At 55.7% G+C, this 18,462-nt stretch overlaps 1 protein-coding gene across 1 annotated transcript; it reads right to left on the bottom strand.

The window, feature by feature from the left end:
* Nucleotides 1-11,361: 11,361 nt before the first annotated feature.
* CHMP6 (charged multivesicular body protein 6) lies at nt 11,362-18,406 on the bottom strand. The gene is made up of 8 exons (XM_063081097.1): nt 18,302-18,406; nt 15,416-15,525; nt 15,235-15,322; nt 14,621-14,707; nt 13,675-13,740; nt 13,414-13,494; nt 12,916-12,970; nt 11,362-12,327 (listed from the first exon to the last, which is right to left on the bottom strand). Exons 1-8 carry the CDS (start codon nt 18,362-18,364, stop codon nt 12,272-12,274), a joined length of 606 nt encoding a protein of 201 aa, XP_062937167.1. The 5' UTR covers nt 18,365-18,406; the 3' UTR covers nt 11,362-12,271.
* Nucleotides 18,407-18,462: the final 56 nt, after the last annotated feature.

Here is an 18,462-nt window from a genome sequence, read left to right as displayed (position 1 = left end):
ACAGCCTCAGGGAGTGGGTGTGTGAAGACAGGGACAAGGGGGAGGCCACAGACTTACTGTGCAGGCGGTCCCTCTGTTCACCCCTGAGTCTGGGCGGTGGGCTGGGGGAGTGCAAAGGTGCTGGGCTTGCAGGACCGGGCTGTCATCCTGGACTTTGCTCTGGACAGTCACAGACCTTCTCTGAGCTTGTCCCTCATCCGCAGAAGGAGGAATAACACCCTCCCCCAGGGCCGGAGCAGTGCAAGGGAGACACCATGCGTGGAGTGGCTCTACTGCCTAGCAGTCACCTGGAACTCGCAGAGGGAGCATGCACGGGGACGTGTGCCTGCACTGGGCAGCCGAGCTCTACAGGAAAAATTGCTTGCTATGATAGGGTTTTCAAAGGGCCCTGTGACATCTCTTTTAAATTGAGGTAAAGTTTGCATAACATAAAATTAACCATTTTAAGGTGTTCGATTAATCCACTCTAGTGCATGCAGTGCATTCATACTGTCGTGCAGCCTCCACCTCCACCTAGTTCTGAAACCCTTCCATCACCCCCGGGGAAGCCCACAGCTGCCTAGTGGTCCACCTGCCCCGGCAACCACGAGTCCGCTTTCGCTTTGGATTGGCCTGTTCTGGATTTTTCATGTAGAGGGGTCGTACGGTATGCGGCCTTCTCCGTCTGCTTTTTTGCTGACAGTGGGCTTTGAGGCTTGTCGTGCTGCAGCCCGCAGTGGTGCTTTGCCCTTTTTTGTGGCTGAATGGCATCCCACTGCACGGACACCGGACGCCTTGCTCACTGCTGGTCGGCTGGTGGTTGCTGGGGTGCACACCTGGATTGGTACCGCGGGGCAGCCCTGCACTCGCCTGTCTGGGGAACCTCCACGCTGCCTCCTGCAGTAGCTGCTCCATTTACACCCACCAGATGGTGTGAGGTTCCAGGTCCTCCGCATCCTCACCAACATTTGTTTCCTGTTTTTCCCCCAATTTTAGTGGTCTTAGTGGGCACGAGGGGGTGCCTCGTTGTGGTTTTGATTGCAGCTCCTGATGACCAGTGATGCCGAGCACCTTCCCGGGTATGTTTCTTTTCTGAAGGGAGCAGAATCCTCTAGAATGCAGTGCCTTCATGTCAGTGCTGCATCAAGGAAATGAGCCTGGCAGGTGCTAAGGAGACCGAGTGACTGCCCCTGGCCTCCTCTCAGGGTTTTTGGCCAAAACCTCAGTCCCCGCCAGCCGTGCAGGGCCCCTGGGCCCAGTGCGTGCCTCTGCGGACTGCACAGTCTCAGCAGCAGCGGGACAGCACACCTGCACCTGCTCACTGGGTGGCTCCTGCTGCCAGTGCCATAGCACGTGAAGAGCACACTGCGTGGGAACCCAGGGTCCCCGTGCTGTCAGACACTCAGGGTGTCTGTGAGGAGGCCCCACAGGCTCTGCATCCCCTTGACTGCCCAGCTCTCCTGGTGAAGAACACGAAAGATGTCCCCAGATGCAGACACACACAGAAGCAGTGGATGTCTTGCCTGCCACCTGCAGATGCTTTGGGTGGAAGCCAGACTCCACGACTCTGGCAGCAGATGGTGCGAGGGCCAGTGGCTGGGCTGGTGAGCCCACAAGTGCACATTCGTCCACTCCCTGAAGGACGGGATGGGGTCTCAGCCTCGTGGCACTGGGAGGGAAATGGAGGCCCAGAGCGCACAGGGCTTTCCCAAGACCACGAAGCTGGTGGGGGCAGCTGGAGCCCCCAGCTCCCTATGCTCTTCCTCAGCACAGAGCCTCAAAGGCAGCAGCACAAATGGGATTTGTTGAACAGACATCAGGGAGATTGCTGGGTTTCTGGGAAGGCTGCAGAGCGGCCTGAGAACACTGGAAAGAGCCACCAGCAGCGAGGACTGGCCAGTTCCATCGAACAGAATGCTGGTGCTGGCAACCCGCGCAGCCGCCACCAGCCCCAGGGGTTGCCAGCCGGAGGAGACGGGCGAGGGGCTTATCCACCCTGTGCGGAGCTGCGGCTGCCCAGCCCTGCTGCACCGAAGCAAGACAGGGGCTGTGGTGGGCTTATGCTACCATAAAGGCAGGGACCCTTTGTAGACCACCTTAAAACATTAGAAAAATAATCTGGACATGACGCTGTTAATCTAAAACAATTGCTTTTCTTTTTTCTTTCTTTTTTTTATTTTTGGTGGCCAGCCAGTACAGGAACCCAACCCTTGACTTTGGTGTTACAAGATAATGCAATTGATTTTAAACTGTTTCTATTTTGCTTAAGGAATCAGCTTTCTTCATCATTCAGAGTTATGTTAGAGTTCCCCTGCTGGCTGTCCTGTAAGCCAGACTTACTGTGCGTCTGCACCCCTGCCTGGATGCCCCGAGGGAAGGGAAGACACACCTAAGGTACGCCAGAGGTGGCCTGGCTGCGCTGGTGGCACAGGCACGGGAGACATACCGAGACACCCCACTGCGGGTCAGACGAACAGCCCCTCCAGTCCTGCCTGTGGGAGAGCAGGGGGTTTCTTCTGGGGCACCCCGCTTGGAATAAGGAAGTGCTCCCTCTCCTGGCATGAATGGGTCTCACAAGCTTCTTTAATCTACAGCTAAACTTAGGTTTACTAGTCTGGAATTAATATAAAGATATTGGGATGCATATATTTTTATTATTCGTGCATGGGCTGGCCGGTTGGCTCAGGTGGTTAGAGCTGGTGCTCATAACACCAAGGTCCAGGGTTCGATGCCTGTACCAGCCAGCCACCAAAAAACCAAATGTTTCCTAAGAAATGGAGTAAGCAAGAATACAAGGGGGATACCATAGTACCAGGACTACACTGTACTTAAGGACAAGCTGTGTCTAAACATGTTTTTTTTTTTTTTTTTTTAAAGATGACCGGTAAGGGGATCTTAACCCTTGACTTGGTGTTGTCAGCACCACGCTCAGCCAGTGAGCAACTGGCCATCCCTATATGGGATCCGAACCCGTGGCCTTGGTGTTATCAGCACCACACTCTCCCGAGTGAGCCACAGGCCGGCCCCTAAACATGGGTTTTAAATATATCAGGAGGACCAACATACAAACAAAGACACATAGCAACTCTCCATGTGACGTCACCAGGGAGTGACCCCTTCTGCACAGGTACTTCTCTAGGTGGCTGACACGTTCCTGTTTAACCAGCGAACACCTTGGAGACGCTGGTCGTTCGTTCCTGCAGTGCACACAGTGCTCCGAAGCTGGAATGCCACAGGAAACATGCCAGGGCGGTCTCCAGCTTCTCCATCGCATTTCTCTGATTTCCCAGGCAGAATGTTCTGAGTATAATTTTTTTTTTTTTTTTTTTTTTTTTTTTTTTTTGTCTTTTTCGTGACCAGCACTCAGCCAGTGAGCGCACTGGTCATTCCTATATGGGATCCGAACCCGCGGCGGGAGAGTCGCCGCGCTCCCAGCGCAGCACTCTACCAAGTGCGCCACGGGCTCGGTCCCCATGTTCTGAGTATAATTTAAGCGTTGATTGCTGCCCCAGGCAGCACTGTAAATATGAACGCAGAGACGGTTGTGCCTAACTAAGAAGGTCTAAAGTTACGCGGATGCAGTAGCAGCTGCATCGCACATTGACCTGCAGGGAGTCTGCTGGCAACCAGAGTCCCCAGATCTTTCTTGAATGCGTGGCTTCCAGACAAGTTTTCTTCTGCAGCCGCGTGCTGACTTTTGCTGGGCTTCTCGTGTGTTTCGCTGGCGCATCACTGGCCTCGGCTGCAGCTGTGCCATAGGCGTGCGTGTTGGTCCCGTCGCTCACTCTGCCGCCTGCCCTCCCAACGTTGAATGGTGCCACGAGAGGTCTCCTCCTCCAGGCTGGTGCTGGGCAGTTAGTTGTCTTTGGGAATAGTTGTTCACCTGGCTGCAAATCCACCTACAATCGCTCCATCACCAGACTCAGGTTTTGTGATCAAAGCCACAGGAATATGGGGAAGGCTAACGACTGCACAGCCGCAGTCAGGGTGGCCCAGGCGTCATCCGGGCCTGTCCACCCTGCCCCTGCTCTGCCACAGAAGGAAAGGGAACAAGGAGAAAGAAAGAAAGGACGGGAGGGAGGGACAGGAAAGGAGAGAAACCAGAAGTGAGCCGCACGAGGCAGGAAACGCTCTGCACAGACTTTGTTTCTCCTGTTTGAATATTTGGGGGCTGGGAGTGGAATCAAACATTTAAAGTGAAGACCCCACTTCTGTTCAACACTGTAGTGGAGATTTTAACAGGGCAGTCAGGTGAGGAGATGAAATCAAAGGCGTCTAGGTTGGAAATGAAGTAAAAGCATCTCTACGAGGGGCCTTCAACAAGTTCAAGCAAGAATTCGTAATATTGTTTAATTCCATTTTTCTGGGAACTTTCTGAAGTACCCTCGTATTAGCAGATGACATCATCTTGTATATAGAAAATCCTAAGGATGCCACTAAAAACTGCTGGAACTAATAAAGAGGTTCGGCAAGATTGCAGAACACAAGGTCTGCATACACCAAGTGTGTCCCTATACCCTCCCAGTGAATAATCCAAAATTGAAATTAAGAAAACAATTCCATCTGCAATAGCACCAAAAAAAGTCTTAATACTAAGTTTATCAAAAGAAGGGTAAGGGCTGGCTGGCTCTCTCCGTGGTTAGAGCGCAGCCTTATGACACTAAGGTTGTGGGTTCGGGTCCCCACACCAGCAGCTGCCCTCCCCCCAGAAAAGTGCAAATCTTATATAACTTAAAACTGCAAAACTTGAAAACAAGACATTTTTGTTGTTTTTGGTTTTTGGGGGAGGACTGGCCAGTGTGGGCATCCAAACCCTTGACCTTGGTGTTATAATACCATGCTCTAAAAACATTATTGAAGAAAAGAAAAAAAAATATTGAAAGAAACTAAAGAAGACCTAAGTAAATGAAAAGACACCCCACATTCATGGATCTGAAGACTTAAATACTGCTAAGATGGCAGAACTCTCAAAATTGATCAGATTTAATGCAATTCACATCTAACTTCTTGGCAGAAATTGAAAAGCTTAACCTAAAATTCATATGGAAATTTAAGGGACCCAAAATAGCCAAAACCATCTTGAAAAAAACGAGTCTGGAGTAATCATACTTTGCAATTTCAAAAGTTACTACAGAGCTAACAAGGACATAAGGATAGACAAGCAGATTGATGGGACAGAATTGAGAGTCTGGAAATAATTACATTTATCATCAATTGATTTTTGACCCGGCTGCCAAAATAATTCAACGGGGAAAGAATTGTCAGATTAACAAATGGTGCTGGGACAGTGGGATATCCACATGCCGAAGAGGGAAGTCAGACCCCCCAACCTCACACCACATAAAAAATAACTCAAAACACATCAAAGACCTAAATGTAAGAAGTGAAACTATAAAACTCTTAAAAAGAAATCAAATGCATAAATCTTCATGATCTTGGGTTAGGTAGGGGTTCCTTAGCTGTGATACCAAAAGCACAAGCCACAAAATAAAAAGAAATTGTACTTCTCAAAATAAAAAACCTTTGTGATTCAAAGGACACCATCAAAATAGCAAAAAGACAACCTACAGGATAGGTGAAAATATTTGCAAGTCATATATCTGACAAGGGTCTAGTAACCAGAATATGTAAAGAACTCTAACAACTCAATAATAAAAAAGACAACTAACCCAGTTAAAAATGGGCAAAGGATCTGAATAGAGATTTCTCTAAGAAGACAGGCAAATGGCCAGTAAGTACATGAAGAGATGTCCAACGTCATTAGGCATCAGAGAAAGAAATCAAAACAACAGTGACACACCACCTTACACCCACTAGGATGGCGATAGCCAAAAAGACAGAAAATACCAAGTGCTGCCAGCACCCGGAGAGACTGGGACCTAGTCCACTGCTGGGGAATGTGAAGTGGGGCCGCTCCTTGGGACACAGTCTGGCAGTTCTTCAAACAGATACACAAAGAGCCACCACACAACCCGCAGTTCCCTCCTAGGCCTCTACCCAAGAGAAGTGAAAACACACATCCACATAAAAACCTGCACGCAGGTGTGTATATCAGCATCACAAGTAATAGCCACATCGTGGGAACGACCCAAATGTCCACCCAAGGATGGACGGAGAAACAAACGTGGTCCACCCACACAATAGAGTGTTTTCTGGCTGTCAGGAAGAACAAGGTACTGATACATGGAACAGCACAGATGAACCTTGAAAAGATGGCACATGACAGAAACCAGTCACAGAGGCCACACACGATCAGATTCCACTGATGTGAATGTCCGGAGCAGGGAACTCTAGAGACAGATTAGCAATTGCTTAGGACTGGCTGGGGAGGGGTGAGACCTAAAGGTTACGAGGGTTTTTCTCGAGGTAATGAAGATGCTGTAAAGTTGACTGTGGTGACTGTAGCACATGTCTGTGAATAGTCACGTGTTTAGGTCAATGACAGACCACTTATAAGACGGTGGTCCCACAAGATGACAACAGAGCTGAAAAATTCCTACCGCCTAGTGACCTCAGGTGTAAGATCCAGCGCGACGCGTGTCACTGTGGTGGTGCTGGCGTAAACACACCTACTGCAGAGCACATGCAGGAGGGGTGCCCAACTTACCCACGGGTGACCCTCCCTAAGGCGGCTCAGAACTTTAAGACAGGAAGCCGAGCATTTGACACACTAGGTCTGACCCCATGTGCAAGCATGGTTGTCAACGTTAGAACTCTTGCATTTTTCAGTGATCCCCACCTGTCTCCATAGCAGAATAACAGTGGGCAGCATTGAGCTAACACTCCCTGAGCGTCTGCCGAGAGCCAGGCACAACCCTACCTGCAATCCGGGGGGCGAAGGTGTTCTAATCTCCACTTAACAGATGGGGACAGTGAGGCATGGAGAGACTTGGCATAATTAGAGGGCCAGTGCAGGTGACAAGAAAGCCACTGCTGGGCCGGCCCGTGGCTCACTCGGTAGAGTGCAGTGTTGATAACACCAAGGCCCCGGGTTTGGATCCCATATACGGATGGCCGGTTCGCTCACTGGCTGAGTGTGGTGCTGACAACACCAAGTCAAGGGTTAAAGATCCCCTTACCGGTCATCTTTTAAAAAAAAAAAGAAAGCCACTGCTGCTCCTTTTGTGCAAAAGGATATACTTTCACACAATGACAAAATTGCCTGAGGATGCATTTCTCAGAAAGTGCCCCATCATTGAACCACTGAGTTGCCCTCTTTTTGGTGGGTCAGTTGTATGGCATGTGAATTATGTCTCAATAGAGCTGTCACCAAAAGAAAAAAAACCAAACTCTTGGCAAAGCACAGAGCTGCTGTCAGAAAAGTACGTGGCTGTGCGGGGTGGCGTCCCTGTGCCTTTTGCTCCGTTTTTCTCCCTTGTGCTCCTGTTCCTTTGGGTTAATTTCAGCTTCTGTTCCTGTTAGCTTCATGTGCCGCCTGCACCTGCCCAGGGACACCCCACCCTTCCTTCCCAGGATACCTAGTGGATGGCAGGACGCTAAGGTTCCAGCCTGAGATCACTTCCTTGGGGACTGTCTCAGGGTCACTCAGGAAAGCTGGAGGGGTGGGGCACAGATGACTGAGCAGAGCTCCATAGTGGTCTCTGGGTGGGAACATGGCCCTTTTCCTCCCCAAACCCACAGAGTCCCCCACAGACGTGAAAGATGCCGGTGAGGGATGTGCCAGAGTCACACTGTCCCTGCTGATGGAGGGGTCCAGGGGTCCATACCCTGCTGAGCCCTGGGGAGGCTGCTCCACGTGGTCATGGCTGGGCCTAGGGTCATGAACCCCCCTGGCCCTGTTCCCTGCTGACCTGTCCCTGTGGCCGCATTCCCACACATTCGTGTATGCACGGAGGTGGAGGGGGTGACATTGGTTTCGGGGCACCACCGCCAGGCTCTGGATCTCTCACTGGAAAGCCCCCCACCCTCTGAGAGCTCCACAGAGTTGTCTTCGGTGTACATGTGGCTCCTGCCTCATGGACACTTCATGGTGGGGCCCACTTCTTCAGCCTTGGGACTGCTAAGTGTGATGCACAGGGTGCACCCAAGACACCCCAGCTGCTGGGGAAGCAGCCGTGCTGGGGCAGCCTGAACACAGAGCAGAAAGAGTAAGGACCAGGCCAGGGGCCCTGAGCTCAACACGCACTGACCCCACGACCAGCAGCCCCACGCCCGCATTCACCCAGGAGAAATGGAAACTCTGTCCTCGCAAATATCTGCACCAATGTGGTGAGCAGCCCTGTCCATAACCAGCAACAACTGGGAATACCCCACATGTCCTTCACAAACATAAAAAGCACATGCATGCCAGGGAACGTTACCCAGCAAGCAAAAGGTGGATATGTGACAACCTTGGGAATCACAGGCATTGTGTGAAGGACACCAGGACCTAGAGGTGACATGTGGTCTGTGACATTCTCAAAAACAGAAATGTAGGGTCAGAAACAGGCCGGTGGTCACTAGACACCTGTGGGAAAGGGGTGACCCTAAAGGGCTAGCAGGAGGGAGCTCTGGGCGTGATGGAATGTTCTGTATCCTGATTGCCGTGTGGTTACAAGAATCTACACGTGCTAAAATTCATAGCATCAAATGGTACAATAAAAATTCAGTTTTCCGTATGATCATTAAAAAAGAAAAAAGCAGTCACTGCTTCTGCTGTCAGGTGGTGCCCTGAAGAGTGGTTCCTGGATGTTGCTGTGGAGTCTGACAGAATCTGTTCCCAAGGCCCCAGCACTGGGGGTTGCACTGTTTTCTCTGTGGTGACATAAAACATACCCTCGAGGCTTCACTTGGGGATTTGTTAATTGTGATGGTAGCTTCGTTCTGTGTGGTTATTGTTTCTTCTATGGTTTCTGCTATGGTTTGAGTATTCGTCTCCTTCAGAACTCACATTGAAATTTAATTGCCACTGTCACATTATTAAGAGGGGGGACCTCTGAGAGGGGATGAGACCTTGAGGGCCTCACCCTCACGGGTGGGATTGGTGTCATCATAAAAGGGACAGTTCAGCCCCTCTTGCCCTCTCACCTTATGCCGGGGGATGACACAGCAGGAAGGCCCTCGCTAGATGCCAGCACCTCAACTTTGGACTTCCCGGCCTCCAGAACCATGAGCCAGTACATTTCTGTTCTTTATACGTTACCCAGTCTCAGGCATTCTGTTATAGCAGCACAAATAGGACAAAGACATTTTCTGAAATGGAGTCCCTGAAAACCACAGAGTTCATAGTTTCTAGGTGTTGACAACTTACGAGCTGGGAGACAGAGTAGACTCAGGGCTGGAAGAGACCCCAGAGGCCACACTCCCAGATATCATGTAGGAAGAAACTGAGGCTGAAGGATTCGGTGGTTGCCACCCAACATCCAGCTGGGATCCAAGTGTGAACCAAATCGTTCTTCGCTGAGTAACCACCGTGCAAGAGCCACCAAGCACTGGGCACACGTGGGGCTGGGCGCCCCGAGCTGCCCAGGTGTCCTCACATTACCCCAGGCACCCCGTCTCAGTCTATGCTCTAAATTCCACAAGCTTGCACCTTGGACAAGTGCCATACCAGCCAAATTGGTCCTGGGCTTGGGTCATTTCCCCACTGACCCCACCTCTGCCTAAGGGCCTCCCAGGGAGATGTCTCCTGCAGCCCCTCAAGGTCACTGCCTGTCCTGTGGCTCCTCCTCTAGTCCTCTCTTCCTGCCCCTCTGGCACCCGCCCAGTGTGGGCACCTCTCACAGTGCCCCACCTCTTCAGGCTTCTCATCCCCTCCAAGTCTCCCCAGCCCTGGGGATCTTCTCCAGTAGGACACCAGCTCTGCTGTGAGGTTTTGCACTTAATTTTGACTTGTCTGTGACTGCTGTGGATCCTATGTCCCCACCTAGATCAGAAGGAAGTGGGGTCAGGCTCCGGCAGGCACTGGGCCAACAGGAGGGGCTGCCCCAGCCCTACAGCAGAACAGGGAGCCGGTGAGCCAGGCCACACCAGGGCCAGAGCCTGGGAACCAGCTTTAGGTCATTCTGGATTGGCAGGGCAGAGCCCGGCCAGGTCACAGGTGAGCCTGTAAGAAAAGGCCGATTGGTGCTTCCTGGACCGCATGCAGAGAAGTTCTTCCCTCCCCTCTTCTAGGTTGCCCAGATGGAGATGAGGGTGCCCCACCTGCCCCAGGGAAAGGGCTGTGTCCCCACCTCACTTGGGTCAGGAGAAAGCTTGTGCTGCAGCAGGAACAGATGTCAGTGTTCCTCGGCCTCCTGGGCTCTGATCAAGAACTTGGCTGTGAAGAGCAGGCACCATGGACAGCTGCTTGGCCTGGCCCAAGAAATGCTGCCAGAGGACATGGCCAGAGGCTCCAGGGTCCTTGACAAGGCGGAGGGCCAGGAAAGGGGTTCTGGAAAAGCTGTGACCACAGCCTATGCCTCCCTGGAAACAGGCTGCCCTTCCCCTCCACATGGTCTGTGGCACAGTCCCTGGTCCCGGGCCCCGCTGCTGTAAGGGTCATGGACCTGCAGCAGGCCTCATTGGTGAAACTGTCCTCAAGGCCGCGCACTCCTGGGACCCGAAGACAAGCAAGCGGCCCCAGCCAGCCAGTTTTCCGGGTGGGCAGCGCCGCCTCCTGGCTGACACTTGTGCTGCAGGACAGCAGTGACTACCAGCAGTGCTCTGGGTCTGGGCTGGCATGATGGCAGCCAAGAGTGGGCTCGGGCTTTTGCCAAAGCAAGACTCCTCCTGGAAACCCAGATTTCCAGCTTCTCTTGAAAATCTCTGAGACCTGGCGACACTGGGCCAGCATCCCTCGGTGCCCACAGCACAGGGCATGGAGGCACCCCCTCCGGTGGGACCTGCCCCCTCGCTCCCTGGACATCTGCTTCCCATAGGGCATGAGGACTCTAAAGCAGCCACCCTCTGGGGGCACTAAACTGTCTCCTCCCTCACCATGAGGGGCCTGAAGCCACCCAGCCCTGACCGCCAGGCACCAGCCACAGGAATCCCTCAGAACCACTCAAGGCGGCCAGCGTCCCTTCTGAGGGAGATGAGGCCAGAGCACCACCTACCCGAGGGCAGCTGTGCAGAGGTGACTGCCAGGGCCCAAGGCCTTCCCCACCTCCCCAGCGTATGGCCCCCAGTCCTTGGCTTTGCCTAGCTAGGTGTCCACAGTGACTGTCCCTGAGTTGGTCAAGTGGCTGTGTCAGCCAAGGTCACCATGTAGGGAGGAGCTTTACTCCAACTCGCTTTGTGTGTCCGGGGCAGGCTGGGCCGATGCTCGGGAGCCAACACTAAGGTGCTGGCCGCACCCAAGTCCACGAGGCAGCAGGCTGGGAGGGGCCACCTTTAATAGTGGGGTCCACCTGTCGGAGGGGAAGGAAGAGCCCCCCCCCCCCATTTGTTCTTAGTGGGCCTTTGCTTGCTGCTCAGACAGCAGTGAGATCCCAGCAAGACTGTCCCGTAACAGAACCAAGCTGTGCAGGAGGGAAGTCATGTCCATGCTCTGCAGCCTTGTCTCGGTGCTGGTGGCTCAGAAGCTGGCAGGTCAGAGCACCCCAGGTCTCTGCAGGTTCAGGAACCCAGGCTGCAGGGTCCCCCATGGGCAAACAGAGGGCTGGACCTGCTGGAGCAGGGTCTCACCACCACCCTCAAGATGTCCTTCCTCACAGGGCTGAACCACTGTGCACAGACCCACGAAAGTGACAAGGGGTAAGCCAGGGCCCCTGGAGCCATCAGTCCAGCAGGGACGGTCCCCTGGCCCCCCACCCCCAAACAGGAGAGGCTTGCGTCTGGAGCCCTGAGGCAGAGTCACCGAGAGGTTCAGCAAACACCATTTCCTGGGGATCCCACCCCCAACCTACACGGAAACTGAGGCATGTCAGGAAGCCAGGTGAAGGTAGGGACCCCTTAACCGAAGCCCCTCAGCAGCTGACGGGAGCAAGGAAGTGCAGAAGAGGCACGGGGACCCGCGGCCTGCTGGCGCCTTCCCTGCAGAAAAGCACGAGCCACATGGGGCTGGGGACGGCATGGACAGCACCAGGAATGTCAGACCTGGGCCACAGCCACCATGGGAACCACAGCCACAGAGGCTGTGTGCGGCCGAGGGTTTGAACGTTGTCATTTAATCCAGAAACGAGAGCAAAACAGCAGCGCCAAGTGCGCTCAGCCTTTAGGCTGCACGAGGAAGTGCTCTAGAGTCATCCATCTGATGCCAGCACCAGCCGTACGGCCTCCTGGGAGCCAGTTGGGGCTGGCCGTGCACCCAAACTGTCTGTGGGCCACAGTCCTTGGGGCATCCCTGGGAGTCCCACTAAAGGAGACTGAGTTATGAAGCTGCCACCAGGTCTGCCTGCCTGGGCTTGGCCTTGACGGAGACTTTCTCTGTAGAGGAAACAAAAACCCCATCTGTGATATACAGAAGACCCCACAGGCAGCAAGGGCCTGGGTATACGGGCTTTGCTCTGGGGAAGAGCATGCCCAGCTCTGAGGGGGTGACAAGCAGGGATGGAGAAGTGGGACATGGGTCAGGGAAGTGCAGCCCCTCTCCAGGGGCCCCTGCACGAGGCGAGCTCCCAGGAGCCATAAAGGAACAGAAAGACACACAGATGACATGTTAGAGAGGCTGCTGCAGAGATATCGCAGGGAACAGCTGTCTGCAGCTGTGATGTTTCAGACAACGAATCCTGGCCCAGCCCTGGGAAAGACCTAGCATGGCTAACGAGCCCTTTCCCACTTCTAACATCCACGTGAGCCTCTTCAAATGGGGTCCGGCCCTCTTAGGACATTACCCAAACCCCTTGTAAACCCAGGCCCAGCCCCGAGGCCAAGCATGTCCACCGCGCTGGGGAAGGTGGAGCCACCCGTGCCATGCAGGAAGGGCAAGACCCTGTAGCCAGGAGCATTTAGTTCTGTCCCCTTCTAGAATTCACTGGATTCCAACATGCTCAAGAGGATGGAATGCAGAGTTACCTGGGTTCTTCTCAGGAAGAGGCTCTGAAGGAACCTCTGGGAGCTCCATCTGTTCCTGCAAGAACCAAAGGACAGGCCATGAGTGGCGGCCAGGCCCGCCCACAACTGTCGGGTCTTCGTCTCCAGTGGACACAGGTCCTGGTTAATCAGCTGCTTTCAGATGGATTCAAAGTGGAACGAGAATCCTCCTGCTCAAAAGACCTCAGTCCACATCTCCCAGAATCAGGCATCTTCTGAGACTCTAATCACTGGGTGTGACACAGCCATTGCAGTGGTGGGTTCTCCCATTGGTTCCTGGGATCCTGAGGGGACACACCTATGGCCGGCTCCTGGGCTTTCCCTGGAGACCCCGGCTTACAAGGTTGGGCCATGCCAGGACCATGGGTTTGAAACAGGCACCCAGGTCACTCTGGTACCCACAGGTCTGGGGAGCCACGGTGGCACCTCTGCTGGGGTCCCCTTGCCCGAGTGACTGTGCTCAGTCCTGGGGTCTCTCACCTGAGTGATGGCATCCAGCTCCTCCAGGATGGCTTCTTCGTCCTCCTGAGTGAAGCTTCCTGCCAACAGCTCATCTATTTGCTGCAAGTGAGGACAGGCAATGAGGAGCAGGGCCGGGCTGGGGGTGGGGGAGGTGGTCCTCATGGAAGGAGGGGACGGCCCGTGGCTCAAGGTCTCCCCTACTAGAGAAGGCAGCCCCCACGTGGCACAGGACAGTGGCCGGTTGCACATTCCCCCGCAGCCCCACATAGCGACACCTACCCGCTGGTACTCCACGGCCTCCTGGGTCTCGTCCAGGATCCGCTCCACTTCTTCTATGGACATCACCTAAGAGGCGGTTATGAGAGCTGAAGCCTGGCAGTGAGGCAGGTGACAGAGCCCTGTTGAGGCCACCTGGGTTCTCAGGGCCAAGACCTCGCTCCCTGTCCCTGTGTAAAAGAAGCCAGGCCAAGGGCACGTGACACATCCCTGGTCATTCAGCCCCAGGCAGGGCCCTGCCCCAGCTGCGGGAGCCCTCAGACCTGTCTTAAAAGACTCGACTGCGCTGCTTGGACCCCCTCACACCCCAGTAAGCTCTGGTGGTTACAGGTAAAAACAGACACAACCTGGAAAACATTCTCTGGGCAGGCACCTTGATCTCCTCTGAGGGCGCATGTAGAGCAGCAGCTGCCTGACCGACAGGCACACAGCCCACACTCAGTCCAGACACTCAGGAAAACACATGGCCAGGTCTCTGGCCAGGCAAGCCCTTGGCTCTGAGAGCCCCTCTAGCTGGGCCACTCATCAGGAGCATGAGGGGGTAGGGGGCTGTGGCCGGTCGCACTGGGCTGATCTCCTGTTAGCACACACATCAGTGCTGCTTCCTGAGAAACACTCAGTACTCACCTCCTCCAGGAAGCCTTCCACGACTGGTTTAGCACACCACTCCCCCACCCCCACCACACTGTCCCCTCTCTGTCATGTCAGCACCTGTGGACCCAGTTCCCAGTCTGGGCCGCACCACACCACTCTCAGGTCATGTCATCTCTGAGCTGCTCGCCTGGCAGCAACTGGCACGTCACCCCAGCCCAGACTCATGCCCTAGGTCTGGCACAGACACCTCCTGCCACAGCCTGGGTACAGACATGGCCTCAGGGCACTGTACAGGAAAAGGCCCCTCTGGCTCCCCTGGGCCCCCTCTGTTCTGCCCCGGCCGGGCAGGACCCACCTGGTGCATCTTATTCAGACACTCGTTCCCAAGCCGCAGCCCCTCCATCACCTTCATCTCCACCTGGGTGAACTCAATGCTCTGCACCTGAGAAGGAAGCCAGACCAGACCTGAGCCTCAGGAGCCCCGCTTGCCCTCCTCCTGACCAAGGGGCCTCGGGACAACTCCCGTGCCGCCCTCCTCCCTGTCCTCTCCCGCTGCCCCCTGGCGATGGAGCAGGACTGAGAAGGTACTGGAAGGCACTCAAAGGCTCACCGAGCACTTATCAGCAGCTCTGGTTAGTGAAAGAGCCCAGCCTCAATGCTCTGAGCCCTAACACCAGGGATGCTCATGCCGACCCTCGACACCTCGTCAGTCACCTGGGCAGACCCCTGACCTACCCACACCACCCAGCCCTCCAGACCACTCCGGCAAGAGCCAACCTGCCCCGGCCCCTTAAGACCGTCAGGGTCCTACAAAGATGCTCATCCAACTCCAGGCCTGACCTGCTGTGTTTACAAAGTCAGCTTTAGCCTGAGGCATCCCAGAAAGAAGACAGACATGAATACAGCTCTCTGCAGAGATCTCTGCGGCCAAGGGCTGCCCCCGGGCTGCCCCCACACCCCCAGGCCTACCATCGTCTCCAGGCTGCTGATCTGGCTCTCCGTCTTGTCCAGGAGTTGCTCCCGGTATCGCTTCTTCTTGAGCAGCAGCTTGGCCCGCCTACAGAGAGAAGCCGAGGCAGTGACCGGCGGTGGCCCTCCCAGCGCTGACTGGACGCCTGGTCCCCTGGTCCACCACCCTGGCCCCACTCACTCCTTCCTGCCGTCGCGCAGCAGCTGCCGGGCCATGGCCCGCTCCCGCTCCAGCTGCTGGGTGACCCTCTTCTGGTACTGCTTCAGCCTGTCCCGCTGCTGCTTCAGTTGCTGCCGAGAGAGCCGGCCTTGCATCAACAGCCAGCCACCACCAGGCTGTGCCGGCCAAAGGGACACTGGAGGGACCCCTCACAGACCAGGCAACCTTCTAAAACAATGTCCTCAGGGGGCCAGGCTTGTCCCCCAGGGGATGTTTGGCAATATCTGCAAACACTTCAGGCACCTGGTGGGTGGAAGTCAGGGATGCCACTCAACATCCCCCTCCACAGGGTCACCTGGCCCCAAATGCCACACCCCAGTCACTCACAGTGGCACGAGGACATGGGAGGACCACACGGCACAGCCTCTATAGGACATGGGAGGACCACACGGCACAGCCTCTAGGGGAGCCTAAGTGCTCCGGGGGGGGGGGGGGGGGGCTGGGCAGCTCCGCCTGCAGCCAGGCCCCGACACAATGGAGCAGACATGGTGGCTGGCTCCCGGCGCCACCACCCACCCAGCCAGGGTCAGGCCCGGGACATCGGGCCCAGGCTCCTCTCCGCTGTGGGCTGCTGCCGCTTCCGTCCTCTGCACTCAACATCCATCTGGATGGATGGTGGGCCGCGCTTGCGTGGCCTCACTCACCGCCTCCCCGCAGCTGAGGCCGCCCTGGGAAGGATGCGAGGACACGTCCCAGCTCTAGTCAGCCCTTCCCGATAAGCCTGCCTTTTTCCAGATATCATCTTAGAAGATGCTAGGAGGCAGAGGCGCCTGCATACTGAGGCTTACATCCTGAGGGCAGGTCTCTGTGAGCGAACTGTCAGCGTGTGCCTGCTTCAAGTGTGCCTGGCGAGAGAGGATGCCCAGTGCGGCGTGCTTTCCACGTCTGCCCAGTGTGCCATGCTGGGACACCTACATGTCCTCTCCTCGCCACAACAAAAGGTCCCCACTTAACCTGGCCCCACACCTTGGGAGACCCTGTGGCCAGCTGTAGGGAAAGCAGAGGAAAATGGTCAGGGCCCCTCAAGCATTCAGAATCTTGCTGAGCATTTGATGTACATATGAACGTGCACCCAGGAGTTCCTTGGTTGTCTAATGTAGTTGAGCATGTGCACCCAGGTGTCCCAGGTTATGGACTTAAGTATAAAGGACGAGTGGCTCTGATCCAGTGCTCAGCCCGCCCCCCCCCCCACTCCCGGATGTTCCTGGGGTGGCCATGGGGAGGCCGCTACCGCTGCTGGAGGCTGTTGCTGCTAGTGCCCTTGGGATGCCCCAAGAGGCCACCGCAGATACTGTTTCTGCTGCTGCTACTGCTGAGAACTGAGCTTGTGTCAACTACCAATGGCTCCCGGGATCTTTCCCAATTACCTAGCATGGACCTCAGTGTGAGGGGTTTATGACCCAGCCTGGAGTGTGAGGGGTATGTGACCCAGTCTGTACAACTGGTTTGAAGGGTCTGTGGGCCCTAACCCTTAACTCTGACAATAAAAATGGAAAACTTAGCATAACTAAAATAACGAAACATTCTGGCTTTAGTTATGAATGAGCCTTAATCACACAATTGGTGTAGTCTGTAGCAATACACCAGTCCATGTGACTGGTCTTCCCCAGCTGTACTGGCAAGAGCCTCCAGGGCCACTGCCCATGCCAGCTGTCCACAAAACATTAGGAGTGTGGCCTCAGGAAGAGATTAGAAAGGAGCCGAAGGGGCCAAGCCCGTGGTGCACTCGGGAGAGTGCGGCACCGGGAGCGCGGCGACGCTCCCGCCGCGGGTTCGGATCCTATATGGGAATGGCCGGTGCACTCACTGGCTGAGTGCCGGTCACGAAAAAGACAAAAAAAAAAAAAAAGAAAAAGAAAGGAGCCGAAGGGAGGCAGGTGTGGCCAGGCTGTCCCCTTTGTAAAACAAGAGGTCTCAGCACCGGGTCAGAGCGCACTGGGGCTGGCAGTCTCTTAGGAAAACGCAGAGTGATGCTCTGTTCTATGAGTGAATTACGTTGTTTCCCAGAGCCCGGAACTCCTCCGAGGAGAGGTGAGGCAGACTGAACCAATACAGGTGTGCGGGGTCTGCACACCCCCGCAGCGAGTCCTTGGCAAACAGAAAACTCTACTTGAAGAGAAAACGGAGACAGGGAGACTCGCCTCGGCGGCTTCCGGTTTCACAGGCCAAAGCAAGAAACCACCTTTCATTGGTGTTTGTTTCTCTTTTAGTACAAAAATAACCTACTTTTGCTGCAGAAGATTTAGGAGTGTCACGTTCCGGAGTACCCTTCCTGACCCCTCTCATGACAAAGCGGGTTATTCCCCGCTGCCATTTCTCCAGCACACCGCACGACTCTCCAGAGGAGCCGACCTCTGCAGCAGCCCCGGAAGAGCCCGCCACTGCGGGGGAGCCCTGCAGCAGCCTGGAGCGCGGCGCTCGCAGGCAAGCTCGCCCAACTCTGCTTCTGTGTCAGTGCTCTCGGGACTTGTCGGGACTCCGCAGGTCGCAGCAAGTCCTCGGGGCGCGCCGAGTCTCGGGTGCGGCGGTCGCTCGGCGGCGGCGGGCCTTCCTCCGGCCGGCTTCAGACTCGGGCAGAGCGGGTGGGTGGGGAGCGACCCCATGGGGGACCCAGGAGCAGGTGCCGGCGCCGACCCTCCGCGGCCCGCCCCCGGCCCAGCCGCCACCCGACCGAGCCCGCGGCGGGCCCCGGGCCCCTTCGGACGCAGAGGCGGGACCCCGCGGCCGAGACCCCCGGCCGGGGGCGCCAGGGCAGAGCCGCGACCTCCCCCTCGCCCTCTCTCGCGCAGCACGCCGCCCCGCGCCTCAGTTTCCCCAGCCCGAGGTGCGGCGAGCCCCGCGCCTCACCAGGATGGCCTTGTCCTGCTCCGTGACCCGGCTCTGCTTCTTGCGGCCGAACAGGTTGCCCATGGCGCCGCCGGCCCGGCCCCCGCGCTCCCGCCGCGCCCGGCCCCCGCCCGACCCGACGCCGCCGCCACCCTCGCAGCCACCGTAGCCCGGACCCGCCC

Source organism: Cynocephalus volans, chromosome 16 (assembly GCF_027409185.1).
Source record: "Cynocephalus volans isolate mCynVol1 chromosome 16, mCynVol1.pri, whole genome shotgun sequence".
In the NCBI taxonomy this organism is placed as follows: domain Eukaryota; kingdom Metazoa; phylum Chordata; class Mammalia; order Dermoptera; family Cynocephalidae; genus Cynocephalus; species Cynocephalus volans.
The sequence above is the reverse complement of the archived record's forward strand: the minus strand, read 5'-3'. Positions and strand labels throughout refer to the sequence as shown.

Bases quoted from the DNA above. Each gene is read 5' to 3' on its own strand.
- CHMP6 (XM_063081097.1), bottom strand. From the start codon at position 18,364: ATGGGCAACCTGTTCGGCCGCAAGAAGCAGAGCCGGGTCACGGAGCAG. The intron at 15,526-18,301 runs GTGAGGCGCGGG...CTCTCTCGGCAG, and splicing joins AGCAGGACAAGGCCATCCTG to CAACTGAAGCAGCAGCGGGA. The intron at 12,328-12,915 runs GTAACTCTGCAT...TTTCCTCTACAG, and splicing joins TCTTCCTGAGAAGAACCCAG to AGAAAGTCTCCGTCAAGGCC.